This window comes from Phaenicophaeus curvirostris, chromosome 2, assembly GCF_032191515.1.
Source record: "Phaenicophaeus curvirostris isolate KB17595 chromosome 2, BPBGC_Pcur_1.0, whole genome shotgun sequence".
Lineage (NCBI taxonomy): Eukaryota > Metazoa > Chordata > Aves > Cuculiformes > Cuculidae > Phaenicophaeus > Phaenicophaeus curvirostris.
Window position 1 is genome coordinate 34,416,501 of NC_091393.1, and position 27,861 is coordinate 34,444,361.

Here is a 27,861-nt window from a genome sequence, read left to right on the forward strand (position 1 = left end):
CTCTGCAAGGCAATTAATCCAGATAAAGCTGCAGTCTGTACAGAGCAAGAAACAACACAGCTGTGCTCGGGATATTAGCGTTATTAATGATAGAATTCAAAAGGACTAGATTCAGGTTCAGGTCAGCCCTTATTCTGGGGAAGAAGATTTTTCCACTGTTACAACACTCTTACTACATGATTCAAATGGCAGAGGGATATTTCAGTGCTCCAGGCAAGCAGTGACCCAACAAAACACGCAACAGAAAGACTGTACAAGCCGGGAGCATTCTCAAATAATTCTCAAGATACTTCCAGCTACACCATTCACACTTAATTGTCTCTCATTGCACAGTGAAATTAAATAAAAATCCCAGCCACTGATCTACTTGAAATAATTAGCACCAATACTAGTCAACAAAATGATCGCTGTCCTAAGGTTACTTCAAATCCCTGAAAAACCTCTTTGATGTAGATAATAGAATCCATCAGAAGAAATCCTGCAGGTAAAGTTGAACACTGAGATTTGGTACTATCAGGTCAAGACATACATGTGGTTACAGAGCATCTGGCAAATCCACAGTAAATATTTATTCTCATGTTTTCTGTCCCTGGCCAATGCCGGAAAAAGCACCCTGCTGCTCTCAGAGACACGAGCAACCTGTTTACCCTGGGACAACAGGAGGTAAGATTTCCCTGTCCCAGGGTAGCTCTGAAAAGGTCACACCCTTATTTATCATGTGGCAACTGTGGGATATGCCCATACATTAAGATGTTAAGGATCTTCTCCTTTATCAATGGTATCCACATCCCTTTCAGCACAGTGTCTCACAACCCATTAGGATCAAAGTAGAACACCTAAATATGTTACAGTTCATTTCAATTACATATTGAAGATGAAGAACACATTTTTTATCTTATCCAGACAATACCTTACAGCACAGATCTACTTGTTGATGGCTGCACACTCAATACCTTTAATTATTTCAGCATCTTCTAATGATGAAGAACAAACTGTCTTTAAGAAATAAACTTTTTTTTTTTTTTTTGAACTGTCAAGCCTCCTGATACCATCAAATGGCATTGTGGAATAGGAGCCACAGGTAGCTTTGAAACACTGTTAATTGCCTGCAGTGACACAAGCAAGGATTGACTTGGGTGCTGGCAGAGGGGAAGGGAGTTTTGCAACAGGTCTCTTCCATACCCCATCACATAATCTTGATTAGGTTTGTTTTTTGAAAGTACATAGAAAACTGATTATACAGAGACAGCAAAACAAGCATGAACCAAGACAGGTATCAGCCTTTGTGGATACTTCTATTTACTTCAGTTTCAATTTTTAAAGAGAATTCAATTTAAAACTTGTGCTATCTTACTGGAAACTTGCGTGGTTACCCCAAACCAAGTCTCTCTTAGAGGCATGGCTCAAAAATTTAAAAAGACCTAAACTTCAGAGCCCCCTGAAGTGTTAGCTGAAGAATTAATCATTATGCTCAGCAGTTATAGTTCACCTGCTTTGTAGTTGAAAGTATGCAACAAAAAAAGGAAAGGCTGCTTTACGGAAAATTGTGGCATCTGGTTTGGGGAAAGAGACAGGGAAGTGTGCAAGTAGGTGGGCTTCAGAGAACTGAAATATTTTCCCCCATGCTCCCAAAAGACACTGAACCTAACATGATTTATGGAGGCCAGAGGGAATACGGCTCCTGAACACCTCCCCCAAGGAAGCCAATTGCAGCAAAACCCTTAAATGCCTTTAAGTTTCAGTAAGAGATAAAGTAAAAACCAAATAGTTCATCTTATTGGCATATTAATTAAGAGCACACAATATATTTCAAGGAAATTGTAAGCTGACCCACTAGGATTGTGCCTTCTTACCATCGAAATGATTTAATGCACAACCAGAAATGGGACCACTAATTTCACTAAAAATTGGTTTGTTAGGGACAGACGTTTGAACCATAAATGAAGCTGATTTTTTTCTTTATTATTATTGCCACTATGGCTATTGTTCCAATAATTTCCTCAACAGAGGTCAAGGATAAATTTATATACAATAAAACATAATTGAATGTCTTTCATAATGGAGCAGATCCCCCAAACTGGCAGAGAAACTGCCTGGGTGGTTCTGCCTCAGCAGAAAAGTAGAATTTATTGTGAGTCTTCTACTGAAAGGTGTCAACTTGTAAAGAGTAAAAATGCTGATGATTAAAAATGACACGTCCTCTTGCTACCGCCTATAGAGCCTGATTATGAATATTGACATATTTTTCTACAATTAAACCAAATAAAATGGAATCTTGTTCTGACTGGAAAATGAAACAGAAAAGGCTTCTGACCAAACCCGGGTTTGATGTTTATCACACACGTTGAAAATGCGTTCTGCTGTTCTGTATGAAACGTCCATAACAGGACAAAGTAAAACTTCAGAACCGTGATACAGTAATTTTCAGAACACAAAGGTCCCCAATTAACTCCATCAGCCACTCTGCAAATAAAAAAGCAATGCCAATGATTCAGTTTTGCACAACAATATATTAAAACAGTAACAAGAGGCACTTGTGCAAACAATGTCACCATTATGTGTAGGACCTCCTAATTCATAGAATCATAGAATCACCAGGTTGGAAGACACCCACAGGATCATCGAGTTCAACCATACCTATCAATCACTAAACCATGTCCCTCAGCGCCTCATCCACCCCTGCCTTAAACACCTCCAGGGAAGGTGACTCAACCACCTCCCTGGGCAGCCTGTTCCAGTGCCCAATGACCCTTTCTGTGAAAAGTTTTTTCCTCATGTTCAGCCTAAACCTCCCCTGGTGGAGGTTGAGGCCATTCCTTCTTGTCCTGTCCCCCGTCACTTGGGAGAAGAGGCCAGCACCCTCCTCTCTACAACCTCCTTTCAGGTACTTATAGAGAGCAATGAGGTCTCCCCTCAGCCTCCTCTTCTCCAGGCTAAACACCCCCAGCTCTCTCAGCCGCTCCTCATAAGGCCTGTTCTCCAGCCCCCTCACCAGCTTTGTTGCTCTTCTCTGGACTCACTTCAGAGCCTCAACATCCTTCTTGTGGTGAGGGGCCCAGAACTGAACACAGGATTCAAGGAGCGGTCTCACCAGTGCCGAGTACAGAGGGAGAATAACCTCCCTGGACCTGCTGGCCACACCGTTTCTGATCCAAGCCAAGATGCCATTGGCCTTCTTGGCCACCTGGGCACACTGCTGGCTCATGTTCAGTCGCTGTCAACCAACACCCCCAGGTCCCTCTCCTCCAGGCAGCTTTCTAGACAGACTTCTCCTAGTCTGTAGCACTGCATAGGGTTGTTGTGCCCCAAGTGCAGGACCCGGCATTTGGCCTTGTTAAACCTCATGCCATTGGGCTCTGCCCAGCGGTCCAGCCTGTCCAGATCCCTTTGCAGAGCCTCCCTACCCTCCAGCAGATCAACACTTCCACCCAGCTTAGTGTCGTCCGCAAACTTGCTAAGGGTGCACTCGATGCCTTCATCCAGGTCATTGATGAAGACATTGAACAGGGCTGGACCCAGCACTGAGCCCTGGGGAACCCCACTTGTCACTGGCCTCCAGCTGGATTTCACACCATTTCCCACCACTCCCTGGGCCCGGCCATCCAACCAGTTTTCCACCCAGGAGAATGTGCGCCTGTCCAGCCCAGAGGCTGACAGTTTCCAAAGCAGAACGCTGTGAGAAACTGTGTCAATTCCCTGTAGCTGAAGGAGACCCAGGCCTAGGACCTCCTCGTGCAGAGGAAGCTCTGAAACAATTATACTAAATAAAGGCCTTAAGCAATGGGCTAAACCAGCGTAGTTAAATGCACCCTCCTCATTGCCCTGCATCTTCCAAGGAGGAGACATCTGTCACAGATGGTGTTACCAGATGTGCCAGACATTACACTTGACAGGCGAGAGCCAGTACACCATCATGTTCATGGAAAGGATGTAAAGGAAAGCACACAGTGGGAGCTGTAAGATGATGAGCAAACGAGAAACCTGGGTGAGATCAAGAATCCAGTTCTGTAATTTCACTCCCCACAAAGTGTTTTTCTCTCAGGCTCCACCTTCACTGTTTTTTTACTTCTTGTTTCCCTCTCTGCTCCCCTGCCCCCTTCTCTCACTGTTTTCCTACAGGGCTACCCAGTTTGTGGCAACCAGCAGAAACTAACTCACACCTCAGATGCTGAAGGAGAAGCTGGGTGAGAAAGGGTCACCGAGTGCTTCAGACAACGGGATTGCGTTTGCACTTGCTCCGCAGTTACTGGCAGCAAGAACGCAGGAGACAGGCACCTGAGAGCCAATGTGCAACTAAACCTCATCCCTCGTCACAGCTGAGGTCAAGGATTAGCTAAAAATAGGAGAAGCTGCAAATTAGAGTTTGCAACTAAGAGAGAGAAGGCCTATGTTAAAAGTGTCACGGTGGAAATCATGAAGAAGCTGTATGACTTCCTAGGACACGCTGGCTCTTGGGAGCTCGCAGGCCACTCCCATGGCCTCATCTCTGCCTCCTAGTTGCCTTGTACAGACTTGCGTAAACTTCAAAATGAAGGAACACCAGCTTATTTTGCTAATTTTGAACTGTGGAAAAAAGATCCAGCAAGGGTGTGGGTACATACAACTGACAGAAATCAAACTTCTGAAGTGCAGATCATTTTAATTATAGCTAGAAGAGCACGCAAGGTGCAAGTTTCAGATAGTTTCCATTCTACTCTTTAATTTTGTAGTGATGAAAACACTCATGAGAGCCTGTGTCTAGCTGAAAGAATTACAAATTGTCTTTTTTACAGCAGCTGGGACACCACTGACCATAAGGAACAAAATCTCAGTATAATCAAGGAAAAGTCTTATACCTATCTGTATGAAATCAGGCATTACCAGCTTTTGCACGTGCACTCTTTCCACATGCCTTTCACTGCAAGGCACCCCATGAAGGGAGAGGTTTAGTGAACATTATTGATTTTTTTTTTTTTCACCACCACCACAGCCAGGTTTTCTTTGAAAGAGGACCTAACTTCTAGCAGCTTTTAAGACATGCGTGTGAACTTGCGAGACATATCTGAGACAGTCTAAGAAGCCATCCTCCAAATCCTGGCAGATACAAAGGATATCACATCAGCTTTACCCTTTCCTCTGTACGCTACTCAATGACTACTGCAAATTTGTTCCCACAACATATAAATTTTATTGTATCCGTTGACCTACATTAGTGAAGTGAGGCAAGGATTAATACTTCAGTGGAAAGCGCTATTTTAAAATATGACACATTCTGGCAGTTTCAAGTGCAGTAAAGTCAAGATCATCCAACCTCCAGCCCTACTATGGTATCTTGTCTGCCTCTCGTTCTACCCTGTGTTTTCTTTGTCCTTACAAATACTATTAAAATTGCATGGAAATTCATATCTTTAAACTTCCTATAATTGGTAGTTATACACATAAAAACCTGAACTACCCAAAACTCCTCTTCATGTACGTGTTTGCATAGCTGTATTTGAAAGAAGTTTTGTATTCTGTGGTGTTCTTTAATCTATTGTTTAGAGAAACTAGTGTTTCACTTTATAGTTAAAACAATTTAATTACTTGAATTGCACAGACATGAAAGGCAAGGGCGGAAAGAAAACATCTCATTTTTAACTCTTCTTCCATAAGCTAATTTGATATCATGACTTGAAAGTACAGAAATCTGCAATCTACTTCTGAACATTTGAAACTTCACATCTTTTTGACTCTCTCAAGAGATATTACTCAGGTTTAGCGTGACATTTTGAAATGTCACCATCCCCGTCTCAAAACCAGAAGTTTTAATTCAGAAGAGACACCTACCTGCTTTAATTCAGAAATCCATTCTATATGTAACATGATATTCTAAGAACCTACGTGCATAACCTTTCTCAACCTACAGAAAGGAGAAAATCACTTCAGGAATCTCTTTCAATGGCTAAAATCACTTTCCAAAAGCCTTGTTATCCTGATAGAACCACACATTTTGAATAAAAAATCGTTTTTCTGGGGGGAAATATTGTCCCAGAAGTACACTTTTGGCACGTCAAGAGAACAACATTATTTCCTCAGTAAAGACAGAGTAATATTATTTTTGCTGGAAGGCTGAAGTTTGAAAAAGCGGTAGTACTTGCTAGAGATCCATTCAATCTCCACATTTCACCTTTTTACAGCACCAGAACAACAGTACCCATGGGAGACCTCATGATCACTAATGAAGTTCTTTTTCTGGCATAATTTGATAATAATCAATATTAATATTAGACTTATGCAAGTATGTAGCCAGTTTTAATCTGTACACGTGGTAACATACAAATAAATATGTTCTGTCAGCTACTGCTAAATTTGCAAGCAAACTAACATCTAGTTTCCTTGGAGATTTTAAATGCGTTACATGAAAAATGTTTATTTTGGAAAGTACCTACAAAAGGGATAATCTATCCTCCTCTTGTCCGGTTCCTTGATTTGGTAAATTAGCGCTGGCAAGCTGTGAAAGTTGCTTAAAACACTCTCTGAAAGGAATAGTCATTTTTTTAGCCCTAAAGTCTTCTAAGAGTGTGCTGATATGTCTACTATTACGGCAAAGATGCAGACTTTCCTAAACATCAAAACTGAAAAAACACCAGCTATCTTGAGTGCTATAAACAAGATGTCACTCAGATATCATTCGCTATAGAAGGAATTCTATTTTTTCTTTAGAAAAAGAGGATGTAGTTATTAGGCAGGATATAAATAATACTGGAATAGATGATAAGATTCTTCAGGAGCCAATAGGTATCTGGCTGTTGATGCAAACCACACAAGAATCCAGAACTGAAAGGACACACCTAGCTACTGACTTGCTATCATAGGCAAGCAGCAGTTACCATCTTCATAACTTTACTTTCACATCGGCTTTCTCCTAAAACTTAGTGAAGTAATTTGAAACAGTTCAATAGTTGTCCTTTCCATACATTTATTAATGGCTAGATCATACCATGTTTCTGTGCCTGATAAGTCTTTAAGATATAATATTTCATCAAATTCCTGCAGGATTTCCCAATTGCGCCAATACACCTACCCACCAGCATCTGCAGCACAGCCCCAACTCTCTCCTTTCTGAACAGAGTTGTGAAAACCCACCCCCTCAATACTCCATGTGAGAAACACTGTCCCCGCAAGCTAACAATTCCCCCTCTTTCCTTAATATCATGTACCTAATGAGAGCCCAGGATTACGTGGGTTTTAGGAACATAACACATTACACACTATTATACGAGCTCTACATGTACCAGCAGAAACCCTCCTTAGTGCCAATGCCCACTCTCTGTGTTCAGTTCAACATCTTTACCCATTCTCCATTATTCAGGGTTAGCAGCCCATCAGATGCTAAGTTCACATTCTTCCCACTACTGACAATATCATCCAAGTTTTTATTAGTACAAATGTATTTTATTGAGCACGCTCCTTTTATTTTTTGCTGTTGTTTGTTTGCTGAAGAGTTAATGGAAATTTAAATTAAAACTAAAATATCCAATTTCTAGCTCTTAATGAAAGGGCATCAACTTGTGTGCTGACTGACAGCCAGTGTTATCACAGAAATCATTGGAAAATTAACTTCCTCCACAGAACACTCAAAGAATGGAGGTAGCCACGGCCAAACAACACGAAATACACTGATGACAGCAACAAGTTCTGCATTTTGCTCTTTCATAAACTATGAGTTAACTTGCTGACCAGATACACTTAAATTCTAAATGTAGAGGAGTGTGTGTGTGTGTGTGTGTGTATTTGGCACTTTTCCATAGTACTGAAATTAATTTAGTGAGCACTGTGTTACATCCTGACCAACTTATGCCAAATCTGTTTTTTTCCAGAAGTTACAGCATTTCAAAGTGAAGAAAAGTATTTAATTAAAACCACAATGCACCTTCTATTGCTATTGTTATTCACACAGTAAGTAAAAGAAACTACAAAAATGTGATTTAAATCAGGTAGAGACACCACTTGATTTTTGTAATGCTGTGCTTTTGCTTAGATACATCACCAAACCAGTTCTTCTTTAAGAAGATCCTACTTATTAAGTATTAATGAAATGTTTTTATCACTCCATGACAATGATCCTTATTTACCTGGAAATAAAAGACAGACTCCAACTTTGTTTTATTTTTTAATAAAGTTTAAATAATTAAAATAAGAGGAAAGAGTATGTTTCAAAGCCAAGCTATTTCTTTGCTCCATGCTAGGCCTTAGAAGTTGGATTTACTAGCAAATATAGGCCATGAGAAGAGAGCTGTATACTTAAAATGCTGGTGTAGAATATAGTAAAATAGCTAGTACTTACCCCAGCTTACCTTAAAACAAAGGAAACAATCTTTATAGTTTTTTAAATGTACCACCTCTTAACCTGACTAAAGGGAAAACTACAAAAGATTTTTTTTTTAATGTGAAGACTCTACAAAATATTTGCTTTATCCATTGGCAGAACTTTAAAATTCTCCAGAATATTTAGATGTGTCTGCCTAAGAAAGTTAATAAATGCCAATCCAATGTTATAACAAAAATTCCAAACAGAACAGGAAATTATAATAATTCACTCAAATCATCCCACTCTAAGAAAACTCTGTTTCAGTTCTGCACAAACACAGATCAGTATGGTTTGGTTTGTTTCAAAAATTCTTCATGACCTGCAGAATAGAGCAAAGATTTATTTCACTGTCACCTTTTCCTTTCCATTCCCTCATTTACATTTAAAACACTATCTAACTTGGCTACTGACTTTTTCTGCCCTTAGGCCTTTTTTATTTAGCCTTAATTCTATCCCCACCCAAGGAGATCATTCCTCTCTGGCTTCCTGAAGAGGCTTTTTGTTTGTTTGATTGATTTTCATTTTCTTCTTTTTCAGATACAGGTAAGTATCCTACCATAGAGAGAGCATGAAAACAAAGCAGAATGGGAACAGCACTGGGAGTTCTGGGGACATTTGCAAGCCAAGACTTTGAGCAGGAACTTCAACAGCTACTATTTTTGAAATAAAAATGCCATGCTTGCTTTATATTTGATAATCTTTGACATATTTGATAATATGTCTACTATTAAGATAGTCTTGTGCCACAAACAGCCACAAACTGCAGACAAAGCAATAGAGCACACAGTTTGATGAATTCAGCGTAACACAAAAAAATGGTAGAGTCCTAGTAGTAGCTGCAATGGTAACAAACATTTAAAAACCAAAGTCATCCAATAACCTAAAAATACATCTTCTAAACTAAGGATAAATCTGTGCAATGAGATTAGAAGCTTCCAAATTTCAGACTGATTGCTCAGGGACCACAGTAAAAAACTAAATGCAGATGTAAGGAAGTATTAGCTTGGAAATGTTTCAGCGTTCCAAAATTCAAAATTATTAAAAAGCAATACATCTGTTCACCATTCTATGATTTAACTGTTTTCTAGTCTATGGGAATAAACAGCAGGATACAATTGTTTGCAACATCCGTTTACTTTTTTCTTTTTAACTTTTCAAACTAAATTAAGAAAATATTCTTACAGAAAAAAAAAAATCAGATGAGCACAAAGAAATCCCAAGACAAATCCTGAGACAAATTATCCTACATCATTGCTAGTCTGTGAAAACTGGTTTGAATAATAAACATATTGGAGTATTCAGTGACAGCATACAAATCAAAAGTATTTGTAAATTATTAAGCTGTGCATGTTTTTAAATGACAAAACATGCTCACGGGTTTACTTTAAAATCTCTCACTGCTTGTTATCAAAGTTAAAAGATCATTTGCATACCAATACACATACTGTAAACATGAACTTCTCATTAAGGAAAGATGAGTTTACAGTAATTTGATCTTTTACAAAAAGCTATTGGTAACTGAATCTCTCAGTGTCTTACTTTCTAGAAAATTAAACCGACATTTCCACTCTTAAAGTTGAAATAAAACCGCTTTAGGAAACAGCCCTGTTTATTTGTTAATCAGAAATACAATCAGGTGGCATATTTCCATTTGCTCTTCAGCTGACAGTTTCGGCTTCATTATATTTTACAAGAAAACAGCAGACTTGTAGAGGTCCTGTAAATTCTTTCATATCACAACTGATTTAATTACAGCGGTGAAGAAAAGCAGCGGTGATGCAAAATAAGATCAGCCCTATTGCCCTTATCTGATCATAGGATCTCTCTTCCTGTTTGGCTTGCAGCAGTGAGGACTTCTTGGTTTGTTTCGGTTTTTGTTGGTGTTTTTTCTGGTCAGGCTGCCTCTGTTGAGACTGACAGAAGAAAGAAGTCGACATGCCCTCACAATTCCAGCTTGAGAACGATCTTCATACCAATATAGCTGAGTTTCAATCAGTAGGTCGGGGAATGATACTAATGTGGAGAAAATTATCTGGATAGCTCATATGTTCACTTAGCCACTGTATGGGCGTTTCCAGCATTGGCTCAATTCCATGAATCATCACTTGAGTCTTCTGCTCTCCATCTAATTCAAAGAAAAAGAGAAACCACTAGTACATCATTCAAAGTTCACAGGAAGATTAAACATTTACTTATACTTAATTTATGGTGGCTTTAATTGGAGTTACAGAGTTTAACGTTTAACAGAATGAAAAGCAGGAAATATCGGTATGGAGAAACCTAAGATTTCTATCATCTAAACTAGAAACTTTGAATTAAAATTAATTCCAAGAAAAAAAGGTTTGGTTAAAATGAAACTTCACGGAAGTGTCACTTTTCTTTATTAGTTACAACTTTTCTTTCCTATAGTGATCGCAGCTTGATGTCAACACGGTTAAGGCATCTCCATCTCACCTGGCTATAAGCCATATGAATTTTACATTTTACAGATCATGCTTAAGATGTCAAGCTCCCTAAAACATATTAGTGAAGTTGTATTCTTAATACTGCGACCTCCTGAAAGAGCTGGACTATGTATAACACGTCTCGCATGTAATATGTGTAATATTCCTGAAGTAATTTTGTTTTGCTAAGAATAATTTACTTAAGTCTCTAGCAACAGAAGGCCGAACTGGCACCAACTTTTTCTCACTTAGTTGCATCTCTTGTAAAAGCTAAGTAAGCAAATGATTCCCAGTATGACAAGAATATTTTCTAAGAATATTTCAATTCTTTTTATTTATACTTGTCCCGGAGGATGCAAGTACTTTGATCCTTTGGCTCAAATGATGAGAACCAGCTAAACCAACTGACATAACTGTCATGAAATGAACTAAAAAAAACCAAAAATGAAAATTTATTTCAGAGCCTTAAGATGAGAAGAGCATCTGAACTATGCTCCAAATAATGGTTAAGAGAAAAAAAAGTAGGCAGTGACCTTTTACTGTTTTTATACTATACTCCGGCATTCTCACATGGACCTACCACAGTGAAATCCACATTCAGTGCTGAAAAATACCACTGCCTTCTCCAACTGGCATTTTATGCCCCTCTCAGCTGTCTATGTTACATAACAAATCACCTTGCTCCCCAAAAGTTGCATGGAAGAAAGCAGAATTTGGAAGTGAAGGTACCATTATTGGCTCTTTCATTCAGCTCCCCTAGTTGTAGCATAATTCCTATTTTATAACATAGATAAAATCTGATTTGTTTGGTAACCAAAATGATTTGACAACTGCCTGAAGAAGTCTGTGTTATCAGGTATCTATGCCAGCACAGGCTAAATTAGAATAGGAAGAATCATCCCTGAATACACAGTTTACTTTATGCTATAGTAATAAGTTTTCCAGAAGCAGAAATTTACGTATGCTAAAATACAGCATCATACGTTACATGTTACCTACATATAGTACAACATACTGTACAAATTCTTGATTAAATATATAAAGCTTGATTCTCTAAATGGTACAGTATACACATTATCACCCTAAATTAACCATAAACAATTACTGCTTTCTGGTTTTATTGCAGACAGGTCAGAAGAACACAACACATTATTTAAAAGGAAACTTCAGGTATTTTCAACCAAAGCAGATGTTTAATGGCCTGAAACATTACCAGTCAGATTATGAAGAGTACAAACTGCAATAGAAAAGATCTCAGAAACTAATTTCTTTTATCACTGAGAAGTTAGGGAATTTCTAAGTATTTTGAATATGAAAGTAACACCCAATTTTATGTATCTAACACTTTCTAATTAAAGTCTAATCTACAGTATTCCATAAATTAGCCACAGAGTCACTGACTTCCTTTACATTTCACAGTATTATTTACTTTTCAGTAACTAATTTGTTTATACAGACAGATGGCAGAATGCCGTTTTAGCATTAGTACTGTGCTAGCCACCTATACATAGTTGGCTCTTCCAAGCAAGAACTTGCACAAACAATAGATTAAAAGCTTTAGAACATCAGTATCATTTTCTTGTCACTGGAAGAAAGGCTTATAAATTATAAACGTTGTTGTTTGGCTCTTTTAGTCCGTGACAGAACATTTTTGGATGTACACATGTGTGTATTAATTTGAAACCTCTTGCTTAAAAATGAAATTCAGTTAATCTGGGTGTCCCCACTCCCTCCTTCCTACCCAACACTGTCTCTTTCTCATACAAATCTTTTATTCTGTTCCTCAAACTGAGAAAGTCTTAGAGGTAAATGAAGAATTTACAGTTTAATTAAAGACTAATTCTTTGCATTAGCATTGTTTGTGCTTTAGTATTACCTCTGACAAAGCACCACTTCTCCTTAATTCGTTTTCCCCTTGAGGCTTGACTAAAGACATCTTATCTACCAATTCTGTATTTACTGTAGCCTTCTTTCACGAAATCTATTGTTTTTCCTTTAGCATTCTTTCCTCCTTTTGTTATTAGGGACCATAAACTCTCACTTAAGTCACAAGTACCAAAACTTTTCTCAACTTTAATGTTTTCAGTAACTTCCCCATTTTGAATCACAGAAAGTTTCTCTCAAATAGATGGTTCCTCCGCCTTACGCAGCCAAAAGTTGTCAACAGCAAATTACTTGAAAATACTTTTGTTTTCTCAAAACCTGTCTAATCTGTATACTCCATTAGCACTATGATCTGGGTTCTGAATGATTTACTAGCTATCATAAAAGCTTCAGACACCTTGCTTATAGGTATAATAGATTTTACACAATATTTTTCCTTCCATTACTGATTAGAAGTCTTAAGAGTTGTAGCTTATTTTGTATCGCATTTTGATAGAGCAAGCATTGTCCTCTGCTTTCCCATCCCACATTCTATGACAGCAAGAAGTCTTTTTAGACTGACAAAATGCCTCTATAAATAAAGTGTACAAGCTGCTAAACATAACATATTTAAATGAGTGGTGTAAGATTTAAATTACTTAATTACAAAGAAGACTAATTCCATTTCACTGGGATAGGCCTATAAAAATTAGGGCAAGTAACTCTGCTCATCTATAGTGCGCGGGGTCCAGACCTGATAATATCATTACTGTCAAAAAAAATTTTACACTACTGAGTAATGTAGTAAAACACCAGAACTTCCTCAAAACCAGGAAGTATAGTTTTCCAGTCATCTCATTGACTTCTTTTTTTCATTTTAAAATCACAATAGAACTGAGTTACATTTTAGACGTAACAATCTAAAGATGCTTTCTTTTATTTTGTTAGAAAGTATTCTCAGTAAGAAGATAAAGTGGAAATATCTGAAAAATAAAAGCATAGCAATATATGTTTCATAAGTATGTTTTCTGTGCACATGGCAACTATTTAATTAAAATCAGAGTATTTTTAAATTACTTAATTGATGCACACATAATAGACACACATTTGGCATTTCCAAAAAGAAGTCTCAAGACTAATTGTCATCTCCTATCAGAGTGGCTGTTCCAGGACTAAATTATTATTCTTTGCCTTCCTTGTGGAAATCCATGAGTACAGAAGGCACTTTAGTCACCAAAAGTCACTAGTGGCAAGTGATAAGCACAGATTATAAAGCTTTCTGGTAAACTTTAACAATATTCCGTCTTCAGAGGGCAGGTAACTCTGCTTACATGTTGTGTACTAAGACATTTTTGAGACATTTCAGATCACTTAATTTGAACATATATAAACCATATCGTGTCAAGTCAGCATTCTTCGTACTCTATAGAAAATCAAAGCTGTCTATTTCTCTGTAAATGAAGGGTTTAAGAAGAGGTCTACTTCTCTGTCATCTAGAAGGTTCCTCAGTGTTCCTGATTAGGAAGCCACCCTGATGCAGCCAGAGAAAGTACTGGCAAAGGACTCTTGTGCAGACAGGAATCTGCTGGAAGGAAGCAAGAGAGAGTGGCTTCTGCATCTTGGAGTCCTTGACACTGGCTCAAAGCCCTCCTCAGCCTGAGGAAGCTTGAGTCTGCTCTCCCTTCTTTAAGGGGAATGCTCTAACCACTACAATATTTGCTGTTGCTAACCCCAAGTTTCCTCTAAAAACCCTCCACGTTCAATAATTGGTGAGAAATAGAGAAAGAACAAAGAGGAGAAAATCTACAGTTTTCAGAGAAGGCAGGAAGACATGCAATGTCAAATGCCATGGTAGCACATGGTAAGTTTTTCTATTTCCTTTAGCTATGTAAGTTATTTCTTGCAAAGTAAACCACTCAAAATTAGGAGACAAAAGAATTTAATTAGCATATTCAACATCAGTTCAGATTGTAACACATAACCCCAATGCCATCTAAATAAAGTTTTTTACTGAATTATATTTTTTATTTAAAAAGGAATGGTTAAAGATGGAGGGAAAATAAAAGACTATTTTTAGATATATTCAAGTGCCTATGAACAGAAAAGTCAGAAGGGACTACTTCTGGCAAAGGTACATGTTTCAGCCATTTTCCACTCAGATTAGCACCACAATGCTCACCAGTGTTGCAGCTACATACTCCCTTTCACCTACACCAGATTAGCTTCTCTAGTCAGACTTACATCTGTGATGCGCCACTTAAAATTCTTTAGTGGGATGAAATACCTCTGTTCTTATTTGCAGCCTCTAGCAATCACCTGTCAGGGCAATTTAGCTGGCTTAAATTCTTTCACTAATAGACAATACAAGATATTCAGGATTTGGCAGAAATCCTGCAGTTCTTTAATTAGATTCATAAAACGGACAAGGCAGAATCCACAGCTTCTTACCTTACAGGGGCTGTACCATTTACAGAATCAGCTTTAAAATCATAAAAAGGGAAACAGAACCCTCTGCTCCAAACTAGGAGCAAAGAAAGCACTTCTTGCACAATACAAGGCCAAAGGACTATACTAGACAAGGATACTAAAAAAAGTGTAAGTAGTAAATATAACCAAGGAAGGTGTCATGCAGTAGCAGCCTGGTAATAATGTAACAGAACTAGTTTCCAGCTTTTTCAGCTATGAAGTGGGACACAAATATTTGCTTCCTTATCTCAAAATACATCACATGTTCTGGATTAGATGATACTAAATGTATAACAGACATTCAGTTATATTCACTGCATATTTTATCTTGGGTCAGCATTACAAGGACCAGAGTTCTTTTGTGGCTGTGGTTTGGCTGCTTTCCTTTCCACCTCTCCTGCTCTTCAAATTACCAGGCAGGACAAGAGGTTTTTAGGTGCATGTATCTTGAAGCAGCCACAGCACTCCTCGACAGCATGTGCTCCACAGCTGGTGTGTCAGACATCTCTGAATCCAAAGAGGCGCAATAACATCTTCATCAGGAATTTTTTCGTCTACCTCTTTAGGATCTTCTAGGGAATTGCTTACAGATACATAGCTTTCAGTAATGTGCTTCACATGTAGATGCTGCCACTAAGTTCATTACTGACAGATATTGCTGACTCAATTTTGAAAGCCTAAAGACAAGGCTGGGTAGGACCAAGTCCCTGGCAAGCAAAAAGGTGAAAATTTGCTTCCTGAAAATTAGACTTCTGGTCTAGCACAGAGGATCGAATATGAAACTATGTGCATTGTTTACAAAAGACTACACTATATTAACAAGCAAATTCAAAGACTGTTTCAACCTATAGCCATGAATGGTAAGAACGAACTGGACATCGGTTACCCTTCCCTTCTCTAAGCACCTCAGGTCAGATATTGTAGGTCATACAGAGAACAGACAGCCCCAGACAATCCGCATGGTCTGCAAGTACTCCAGTGACTTCCGCAACAGTAGAAGGAAATAAATAAACAAGCACTTGATGAATGTACTCCACTTCTTGCACTTTTAAGTAGGCAACATATCTAAAACCCCAAAATCTCCAGTATTGTCAGTAATGGTTCAATTTGAGATACGGATCTTTCAACTGATACCACCAAGCTCTTCAACAGCAACCTGTCCAAAACTAAAAATAGCTCTGAGGTCCGATATCAAAACTCACAATATCTGAATGCCATTCACCACAAGACAAACTTCACAATTACTTTCATTGCATGTGCTAAAAAAATAATGTGGTCATAAAATGTCCACAAACTCAAAAAAAATTAAGCTTTGGGGCAGGTATGAACATTTTCACACCACTTGGGTAATATTTACTTTAGGGAAATAGCATAACTTTTTTTAATTTATGGAAAAGTATTTTTTAGTCAGTGAAAAGATTTAGCTATAGAATGAATTCAACCTATCCATAAATCAAATATTCACATTTTGCTTAAGTATTTTTTTAAAAAAAATATTGGAAGTTAAAACATATTCATTCAGGCTTTATCATCCATAAACTCAAATCTAACTGAAACATTTCCACAGTTTCTGGCATATGTATGTGTAATAGTGACCAAAGTACAGAAATATCATTAGATATTCAGATTCCACAGTAATGACAACCTCAATATGAAGGTCTCAAATAGAAAAAACAAAATTGTATTTTAAACAAATCCTAACTATTAAGCTGAGTACTAAGAGGTGTTTAATACTTACAGGACTTTGCATGCAAAAAAAGCTGAGCTTGGTAAAATCTTGGCCAAACGATCACTTGCTCTTTGAGTGAACTCAGCACACATATTTCAGATAGTGAACATTTAAGTTCTCTTTACTGATACAAAATATTTTATATTAAGAAATTATAGCTTCAAGGTCTAAGGTTACTACACATTCTATTGTGCTGGGGTGGAGATGTTAGTTATAATTTTTTAAAAAGGAATAAAATCTTAGTATAAGTTTACAGAAGCTTCACGCTAGCTTATTCCAGTCATCACACCCCAGGCTCTTCTTACTTCTCTGTGAATTCCACCCCACTGCAAAAACGACTCTGCTCATCACAGTAGTAGGCTCCATTGCTAGAAGTGATTCACCTTCCATAGCAATTTTAGCATACTTTTGACTTTAATCACACATAAACTAGCAAAATCCTTATTCTCTCCCTCAGTTGGAATAATTATCAGTTTAAACAGAAACATGGATGACACATAGGATCACAACTGGCAAGATATGCTGTTCAGTATCCTCTGACTGAGCAAGAACACACAAAAAATTCTGCAAAGCTGAGTTGAGTCTAAAATAGCCTAACCACAACAAAAGGTTCCTTTGACCTCAAAAATCTAGAGGCTGATATGTGACACAAAAGCACAGGGCTGACTTCTCCTCCCCACCTACATATCCAAGCAGCCTCAAGAAAGGCCACTGACAGTGATTTCAGGTGAAGAACTCACACAGAAATATATGGTCAATGTATTATTCAGAACAATTTTCCCTCAAAATGATTCCATATCTGGAATAAACATTACTCTAAACACAAGATGTAGTTTAGACAATAAGAATTTCAGTTCCTGGATATAATCCAGCTGCCAAATATATATATAAACAAACAATCATGGAAGATCTGGTTAACTGGCAGCAACAAAAGAATAACTCTCGTTTTAACCATTGATAGTAATGTGAGTTCAACTGCTCAGACTGATGGTCAGTTTTCCTAAATATATTCTCAGCTTTGGATATTCTTGATATACCCCCCCAGATATCTTGATATCCTGCACAGATATTCCAGAGAGCTTTTAACTAAGGCAAGTTTCCAGCCTTAAAGACAACTGATAGTACATAAAATCCATGATTTCACATTTAGTTTAAAAATCTTCTTTAAAAACAACGCTAATTTTTAATAGGTTTACTGAATAACACATTACAGATAACTTGGAATCATAGATAGGCGTGGGTTGGAAGGGACCTGGACCTTAAAGGTCATCTAGTTTCAAGCCCCCTGCCACAGGCAGGCGCAATTTCCACTAGATCAAGTTGCTCAAAGCCTCATCCAACTTGGCTTTGAACACCTCCAGGGATGGGGCAACCACAATCTCTCTGGGGAGCCTGGCCCATCAAGAATGCTTAACTTCGCTTTTCTAACTCATTATTTTGATTTTTTAAATTCTTCTCCAAAACAAACAGTTCAAAACATCAGTCTCTCTCCATCCTGTAATGTTTCGTCAATCAGGCTAAGTGTCTCAATTTCACCCTTACAGCACCTTGACGTGACCTTACCAGAGCCCTTCATAAGAACTCCTGCTTCTATGTCCAAAATTCTATGATAGAACTAGACCTGTATCAACCTCAGTGAACTCTGCCCTTGCAGAGTACTCGACTACAAAAGCCTAACAATAGGCAAGATATCTAAAGCGTTGCTCCATTGTAACACTGATTTAGCTTTAATTACTGCTCTATTTCTTTCCATGGCTTTGATATGGGCCAGTTGGCTGATCTCTACATGATCTTCTCATGGCATAGACATCTCCTACTTCATTTTAGACATATGTGATTTAAAGGAAAAGAAAAGTTTCTTAACCACATTTCTTTGTATTATTAGATTCCCTGGATTATATTCCAGCACAATCCTAGCTTTCTCTACCCCCAGAATGAAAGCAGGTGAATATGCAACATCATAATCTATATTAAGTATCATTAAATACTGAGATAAAATTAAATACTTGGCATCATCCCTATTCATAATTTTCTTCTCCATGCAATTTTTCCTCTCTTGCTATTTTCTGTCATCTTCTACCTGAAGTCCGTCTTCAGGTTAGATAACCACATTTCTGAAACACAACAGAAAATGTGGATTAAACTAATCAAGACAAGCAAGAGTTTATTACACTTTGGAGCAGCTGATAAGAACTTTGGTTACACTTCTAATCTCATAGCAGCCACAAAGTACGTCAACAAAATGACAAATTTCCTTCTACCCAGTTGAAAAAGGTTTCAGAGAAAGTGAATTTGGCTTCAAACACCAGTAAGTCCAGGTTGTCTGAGAATTCTCCATGCAGTCTGAAACAGTTTACACTGACGATAATGCCATCTGAGACAAGCAAGGAGATTTTTCCTTCTGTAAAAGAGTTCATGCAGCTCAATGGAAAAGCAGGTAGAGGATGGAAATAAAAGCTTTACTTAACTAAATTTTGTTGGGATTTTTTTTCTCATTTTTATTCTTGTATATTTAATAGAAGCTTTTAAAAGGGGTTGTTGTAGTAAGCCCCAAACTAATTTATGACAGAACCCTAAAATATTTTCCTTAAACTTCTTACTAGTTAAAAGTTTTTAGAAGACCTTATAATGACTGAGCCTGAGATATTTCCCATCAAACATCTAGCTTTAGGCAGAAAAAAAAAAAAAAATCAAAGATTTTATAAGACGAAACTCCCAGGAACTAGACCCCTTCTTCCTTAGCTTCAGTGACTCAACCTCAGTCCTGAACCTGCAATAAACCTGTGCTAGTTTATGAAAGACTGAAGTTAGCAACTGAAGCTTATAAAATAGATTTCTGCAATACGTTTAAGTTTGGCTATAGGCATATGAATAAAGTGGCAAAGTTCAATGCAAATCATTCTGCTGTTCCATGTAATAAGAGCACACAATGTTTTTATATATACAAGGAACAGGCAAGGTGTGCATTAAAAGATAAGCACTTTGACTACCTGACAAATTGAACCCGACTCATCCATGATATGTTTTTTTTATCTATTGTTGAGGGAGAGCTAAATCACTTTTAGGAGTTATACAGCTTTTTTAAACAGCAGGCGTCTTGACTTACAAGGTTAACCCTTTCATTCACCATGCCCTTAATTAGATTTGAGGTTTCCCTTCCCTCTACACTGTGTACAACTGACCTTCACAAATTAAGGCTATCTCTGTATATAGCTAGAGAGCTAAAGGTTATCAATATGGTTCCTGAAAAAAAAATGTAACATTTGATAAAGATTTTTCTTTATAAAGACTGGCAGAATGCAATTCAATTTGCTGTAAAAAACCTTTTGTTGCTAATAGTTTGTGAGAACTTTTACAATGTCATTGTTTTCAAAATACTGTTACACCAAACAATAGCAAATTCTCTATACAATCATATTATATATTCCCTATGCATAGGCACATTCATACACTTGTAAACGTTTTTAATGGCATTCTTGAACTTTCAACCTCTATTTTCCTTCATTTTCAAGTTACTATAATTCACATCATGCCTGCAAATGTTCTTAAATTCTAATGGCCGTTCATCTTTCCTAATGAACTTTTCAGCTAACCAAATGATGAACTACTCCTAGGAAGGCAAAGCAAAAAAGGATTAATGCTGCTGCAAAAAACATTGTTGATACACAGCACCTTTACCTGTTTTCATCAAGCCATGATGACAATGTTAGTTTATCTGCCCAGTTTAATAAATCAAATTAAAAAGTGAACATTTGGACATAATTACAGTTTAACGACATTTGCCCGAAAAGTGATAAGTGATACATACAGATCAAAGGCTTAATGGTTGCTATTTAATGTTTAATACCTCCTCCCATTTAACTAGAGAAAAACAAACTGGGTTTGCCTTTTTAAAAAAGGCTACTTCCAGCAACATTATTATGGAATTTAAAGGAAAACAATTTCACAAGCAAACTATGTATGAAAACAGAGATGAGCTATTCAATTAACTCTAAAGTATGGACAGTTTTGTTTCGTGTCTGACAAATAATTCAACCTCAGCTAAGTTGATCGGTAAAAACTGCTAATTGAATCCATCAATGTGAAAAACCACAGGCTGAAGTCTGTACTGCATACATCCAGCTGAAGGATTTCTGCTTCAGCCATGGTGGTAATAGTCAGTGAGGTCAGGTCAAAGAGGGTTAAAGTGAGTCAGGATATAGCCAAAGGAATACATCAAACACTGATTTTAAAAGGCTAATTAATCTTAGACAGAAATGCTTCCTGGGGAATAAGATCTCAATCTTAAGAGCACACTACATGATGTAGCAGTAAAAATGTACATATACAAGCTTAGAGAGCTTTCATCCTGTGATCACAAACAGAAGGGGAGTGCTGTTTATCACAGAAATACAAACCCTTGCTAAAATACTTACATTAGCTTCTTCCGGGCCTTTACTCATTGAAAAATAAATTCTTTAATGAGCAGACAGTAGAGTTTGAGCACATGAAATATCTTTTTCTGTACACATACTGTAAGTTCTTCTGAACGGCTAGCAGATTAAAATATTTAGACATCTCTACCACATTAAAATTAAGGAATTTAGTCTTGAAAAATACAGGAAAAGGTGGATAAAGGAGTAATGGAACATCTGAAGGGTTCTTTACACCGAACAGTATCTTTAAAACAAACAAACAAACCTCTACCCCAAACAGCTACCTGCTCAGAGCTAAGGTTGGAAGTGAATTTTCATCAAATGCTCATTTTCATTTTTCCATTCCAAAATACTGACAGTTAGCTTCAAAACTGACAGATTACCGTATAATCTTTATTTTTTAAAAAGTTTTAACAGTAACTTAAGTATTTGTTACTTTAAAGTTCAGAAAATATTTTTCCACTTTACAGCAGCAAAGTACATCCATAAAACTTGTAACACATACATGCAGCATTTGCAAACAGAATTTGCTAAGTCAGTATCAATAATTACTTAGCAATCTCACTATGAATCATGAGCTATGTGGACAGAACATTGCAGGTACATAGCTCTGAAGTAACTTACAGCTAATTTTGCCACATTAGTTTGTGATTTTAAAGAGGGCTGGCTTTGCAATCACCCTTCCATCTGAGGATACTGATCTCCAACATCACGAATGGCAGAATGGCATCTATGTATCTTATCCACACATAGGGCTGCTTTGCTTAAATTGCCAGCGAGTACCAGTTTGCATTAAGATACTGGATTTAGTGACATTTCCCAAAGTGTAAATACAACAGTACAATGCAGCAGCTAATTATGCAATGAGCACAAGAAGCATTCAAATCTTCAATGGCTATAGCACCTCTGTGCACATGCCAAGCATAAGACTTCAGCTTTGATGTAAGGAAAGGTTTTTACTACTATTTTCTTACAAATATTCTCCAAATTGCTACAGGTGCCAAAAAATATAGAAAGTAGAATTTATCTGTTGAATGTGAAGTTATCAAAATCTCTTTTTAAAATGAGGTGCTTAAAAAGGGGCCAACTAGTAGTAACAGGTGCTACTGAATCCTAAAAGAGAGAGAGAGGACACAGTAAATAGAGTTTATTAGTGGATCACTCTGTATTACATAATTAGTAAGGCTGCTACGTTTCTCATTATTTTTTTTTAGGTCCTTTAGTTTTCCACAGTCTCTTCTTTAGCCCTGTAAGATGTTAATCTCCTGGGAAAATCAGGTTATACTTACACACATCAAGGCAGAACAGAACAAGACTGCAAAAGAGAATCAAGGAAGACGGTAATGATTCTAATCAGCCCCCTCTCTCCAAGATACAGCATGTACACCTAATGTAAAGGTATAGATGTAGCTCATAAAATTGAACCACAACCCACTCTCTAGACTTCAGGGCAAGTGCCAGAGAACATCTCATGCCTATTCAGCTATATTATCTCCCCCTCCATATTGCTTACTAAGAATGGTCTCTAGACTGTTTATGCATGAACACTGCTCAAATTTTCTGGGACAGTACTAATTGGCCTAGACGAAAATTATGCCAATAACTGCTAACAGTCACACAGCACAAACAACAGCTGTTAAGGCCCTCTTATCTTTCCTAGTATAAATAAGAACACCAATACCACAATGTTTAAATCTGGTTGCGCACTGCAGTGTCCTGGTTGAGAACTTCACATTGCAAGTCCTCACAGAGGTTTACTGCTGTCTCCCGAAAGCTTTGGTACAGCCACTAAGTTCTCCAGTTACACTTGCACTAGTAACACCACTAAAGGCAGCAGTGATTATACAGCATATGAACATTAACAGGATGATGACCCCTACTGAAAAAAGAATTTTGGAGCACTCCCACATTTTCTATGAAACTAACAGTAAAAACCCTTTAAGCCTGTATACTTTGTGTATTTTAGTTGTTGCTGACATGCTTGTTTCTATGAGCAAGGATATATGAGAAACTAGAAGAAGAGTTTGGTTTGATTTTTTTCCTGTGAAGTTTTTGATGGCTCAGTCATACTGAGTGACCTCTGTGATCTCCCTGGGATGAGACAGACTGATTTAGATAAGGATTCAAAAAAATCCAATTCTTAACTCTGCTGCTGACCTCAGTGTGACCAGGTGCAAGCCGTATCACCCCTCTGTGTCTCTAATTTCTCCTTCCTTTTTTGTCTCTCTTCACTCATCTTTTGTCTAAGTGACAAATTCTGTGGGAACACACCGCAATAAAGTGCACGAAACACCTGTGGTCTCCCCATAAAACACAAAAAATACTCCTTTTAAAACTGAAAATTCACCACAACCAAAATATTTTGTCAAGACTCTTAGATTACAACAGTTTTCCTAAAAGTCTCATGCACAGCAGATTACTGACAGAAACTTGCCCAATTTCTATTAATTTTCTACAATCTTTTCTTGAATCTTTGACTGCCTAGATTTACAGATCCATAGCATTCCATCAGGGATTTGGGGATAGGATGCTTATGCTCCCAGGAAGTGCAGCTCTACCACAGCCCATGAAGCAGACTGCTCTAGGATGAAAAATGCCACCTTTCTTCTGCAGAAAATTTTGTAAGTGCTGACTTGTGATTTCCAAACAGAATAAGCTAAATTTCTAAAAAGTTGCTTTGTTCTGTGAAGGATTTTACTTTCTCTATTTCATACTACTACTGCTAATCATAGACTGAAACTTTGTTGTGCCTGAATAAAGTCATTTGCCTTCCGACAAATTAAAAGAGAATAGGCTGGAGTCTGATACTAATAAAACTTATTGGGTGGCCAGCAGAACAAATTTAGCTGAACAAATTTCCAAAGGCTTGTCTGAAAAACAGGATTATTTCTCTATTTGCTGTACCTCTTCCTACATTCTCCTCTTTTGAATGTGCGTGCCCAAAAACCACTTCTAAGTCACAAAGAAAAAGCAAATTACTCTTGTGATATTAGGAAAGTTGCTGGATGGAAGAGGAAAGACTAGACTAGAATATTTCAGTCGGGAGGGGTCTAGAATGATCATCTTAGTCCCATTGCTTGAACAGTTCAGGGCTGACCTAAAGTTAAGAGCATTGCCCAAATGCCTCTTAAACATTGACAGGCTTGGGGCATCAAACACCTCTCTGGGAAGCCTATTCCAGTGTTTTGACCACCTTTTTGGTGGAGAAATGCTTCCTAATGTCCAGTCTGAACCTCTCCTGGTGCAGCTTTGAACCATACCCACAAATCCTGTCACAAGAAGTCGGGATCAGTACTTCCCTCTCCACCTCCCCTCCTCAGGAAGCTGTAGAGAACCATGAGATTGCCCCTCAGCCTTTTTTCCTCCAAACCAGATAAACCCAAAGTCCTCAGCAGCTCCTTACAGGGCATTCCCTCCAGCCTCGCACCAGTTTTGTTGCCTGTCTGGATGCACTCAATTAATTTAACAAGCAAGCCAGAACATTCTGCATGCATCGAAGCCATCTCTGGATATGGAAAGAGTTTGTTTAGAAATTAAGATGGCTAATAAGCCATATAAACAGCACAGCCACCACACTATTAACTCTCAAGATTATTTACACCTTTCTGTGTAGTCATGACAAATTAAATCTATATTAATTAATGCTGTAGTCGTGACTATTAATTCTACAGTGTCAAGCTGATCTCTGGACTTCCACCCCTCTTGATCAAAAAGGGACACCTAAATCAAAAGACACGCAAGTTTAACACAGAAAAAAAGAAGTTTTCCATTTCAACTTAAAAAAAACCAATAAACAACTGGGGCAGGTAGGGGTGCGTGGGTGTGAAAAAAAATAAAATAAAAAAGTCAGAACTCAGATGAAAAGCAGTTGCAGAAGGATAATCTAAGTAGATGGTCTGGTCAGGAAAAGAAAACAGGCACAAATAATGACTCACGTCAGAAAGAAGATGTACGTGATGACCACCTCTGAACACGGAGTCAAAGATACAAGGAGGGTAGAATGGGTTTGGTAGTGGTCTGATGGTCACTTCGGACCTGCAAGATGACTCCCAGTAGAGGAGACAGTGGACTAGAATTCATATCACTGGAGAGGTTTTAATCATCTTTTAGTATGCCAGCACACTACACTACTGAGACCACTAACCCTTCACAATACTGTCATATCCATGTCAGATGAAAATGTAGCCATTAAACTGCCTAAAAATGACCAGAGCTAATTATATATCTAAATTTAGGTGGCCTGGAAAAGTATTTCCTCACTCTGCCCCCACAGCACTGAAAAGCAGAGACAAACCTGCAAAGAGCAGGAGCAGTCAAACTAATAACTATACATGGGGAGCAAAAGCTTCCCAAGTTTGCTTTGCTTGGCAAAGATGGAAAGGCTCCCACATTAAACCCAAGGTCCAGCTAATTTTGACCTCTGTCTGAGCAAGCCCAGCTATATTTCATGTCATTCCAAAGGCTTCACGCTGTATACATTTACTTCCTCCATTGCACTATCTGTCACTTGCACCGAAATTAGGAGCCTGCATGACAAATGTAATCTAAATTCAATTTTCTGTTTGACTAATTTACTGGAAGTCAAAGCTTAGAAAACTGAGGGAGAACAAAAACAATTAATGTGTAGTCTTTCATACAGCATACATTAAAAAAAGCTGAGAGTTAATTGGAAACAGCTGATCCCTAATTTCAGAAAATCGTTCAGTACAGCAAGTCTTAAGAGAAAAATCCTGGAAATCTTTTTGATGGTGGTTTTATTTTTGAAAGAACTAATGTCACTGCTATAGAAAAAGGTCAGTTCACACAGCTTTTCTGAATGAACAACAATGCTGTGAAAACTGGGATTGATTGATAACCTACTGTTTGCGTCATTATGTCCAAATGTTTACCACTTGAGTCTTCAAGGAAGCATGAGACAAAAATCAAAACAAGTTTTGTGAAGACTTCAACAACACTAACAAATTAAAATTGTATCCAGAATTGTTTAGACATGATAGCAGTGGAAGAAAACTGTTTCCTTCTGCAGTCTACAATTTGTATCTCTGCCTTATGCACAATGTCTTAAATTTCTGATGTGGAAGAGGAAAGTAGTCTTTCCCTCCCCCAGAACCACTCTGTTTTCTATCATTTTAACCCTTTGCCTCTTCAAAGCATTCTGTTGAACTCAACACTGTTTCCTCTCGCAGTTGTTGCTCTGTAGTTATGCAAGATCATACTGTTTTCATCCCCTTCTCCAAATAAGATGAATAACTATTTCTAAGTGAACTGTTCTCAAAATCAATATGTTCTTTTACATGAACGTCAAATGTTTACTCAATTTTTTTTAATTGCTGTGAATTATTAGCTTTTTTTTTTTCAAATTTGATAAACTCTGAAGTTCAGAACTGGTATCACTACTTATGGAAACAAAGGTTCCCTAATTGGCAAGAAGAACACCTATGCACCTGGTGCATAAAAATGTGGGGAAATGCAGGAAGACCTCCCTAGTGGTGATAGATAGATAACCATTTTATTAATCTGTCATAAATGACATGGTTGCTGTAAGCCAGATAACCTACCAGATCTCAGTAAGACAGAGGCTATTAGACAGTAGGGCCACAGTGCTATCTCCCTTCAGGTACAGATAATTTTGTCATTAAGCAGTTGTGGGAAGAACATGCTTAAGTAAAATGTTCTACCACATCAAATATGTGACCTTATGCTATATTTGCAGGCAACAACATGGTCTCTAACATCTTATCTTCCTTACCTGCATGTAAAGCATGACTGTGCAATCTAAGAGACCACAAGCAATATCAAGACTAATCTTAGCCTGTTCCTCCATAATACACTAAATCTTCTCCTAAATAGTAATAACTCTCAAGTTATTTAAAAGACCACCTAATTTTCTGGGACTGGAACTACTGCTGACAATTCCACTTTACCAGACAAGAACAGTCCAATTAAAGGATCAACTTTTGTCTGCAAGTGGCATCCACAAGCACAGGAAAAAGATCAGAAAATGAATTTGCAAGCTATAGCATGAATAATCAGAATAATATGATTCTAGCCCTGGAGTCCTCATGAATGGCTGTTCCATATTAAATTAAAAAAGGCATCTTTTATGAGCTTAGATTCAAAACTACAGAATGCACAGCCTATGAGAAATAAAACCAGGACTTGACTGGAAAGGCTTTTTTTTTTTTACAATTTTAGGAGTGTAAAATGGTGAACAAAAAGGGGAGCACTGGACAGTTTTATTCTGGAATTACCTCAATAACCAGGACATTAGTCTTCTTGGACAACACCTGAAAACCCTGAGATCTAAACTTGGAAATGGAAGAAAGTGATGGAGAGACAAGTGTCCCTAGGTATTCAGTGGTACAAAACAATGTTGGAAATCTCAAGGAAAATGAAGCGGAAGTATAGATAACGAAGCACCATAGAACAAAAGGATGGAAAGCAATTCTGGACATTAGGAAAAATTTTTTTCACAGAAGGGGTCACCAGGTACTGGAACAGGCTGCCCAGGGAGGTGGTTGAGTCACCATCCCTGGTGTTTAAAAGACGGGTAGACACGGTGCTCAGGGACATGGTTTAGTGGCAGATAGGAACGGCAGGACTCGATGATCCAAG

The 27,861-nt window shown here is 37.8% G+C and overlaps 1 protein-coding gene across 2 annotated transcripts in view; it reads right to left on the reverse strand.

The window, feature by feature from the left end:
• Nucleotides 1-8,118: 8,118 nt before the first annotated feature.
• LOC138717811 (autophagy protein 5) overlaps nucleotides 8,119-27,861 on the reverse strand; it is a 79,000-nt gene continuing 59,257 nt past the window's right edge. For both annotated transcript variants that reach the window (XM_069851670.1, XM_069851671.1), the window contains exon 8: nucleotides 8,119-10,454. In XM_069851670.1, coding sequence (XP_069707771.1) covers nucleotides 10,318-10,454 — 137 coding nt within the window. In that variant the 3' untranslated portion in view covers nucleotides 8,119-10,317. The remainder of the gene's footprint in view (nucleotides 10,455-27,861) is intronic.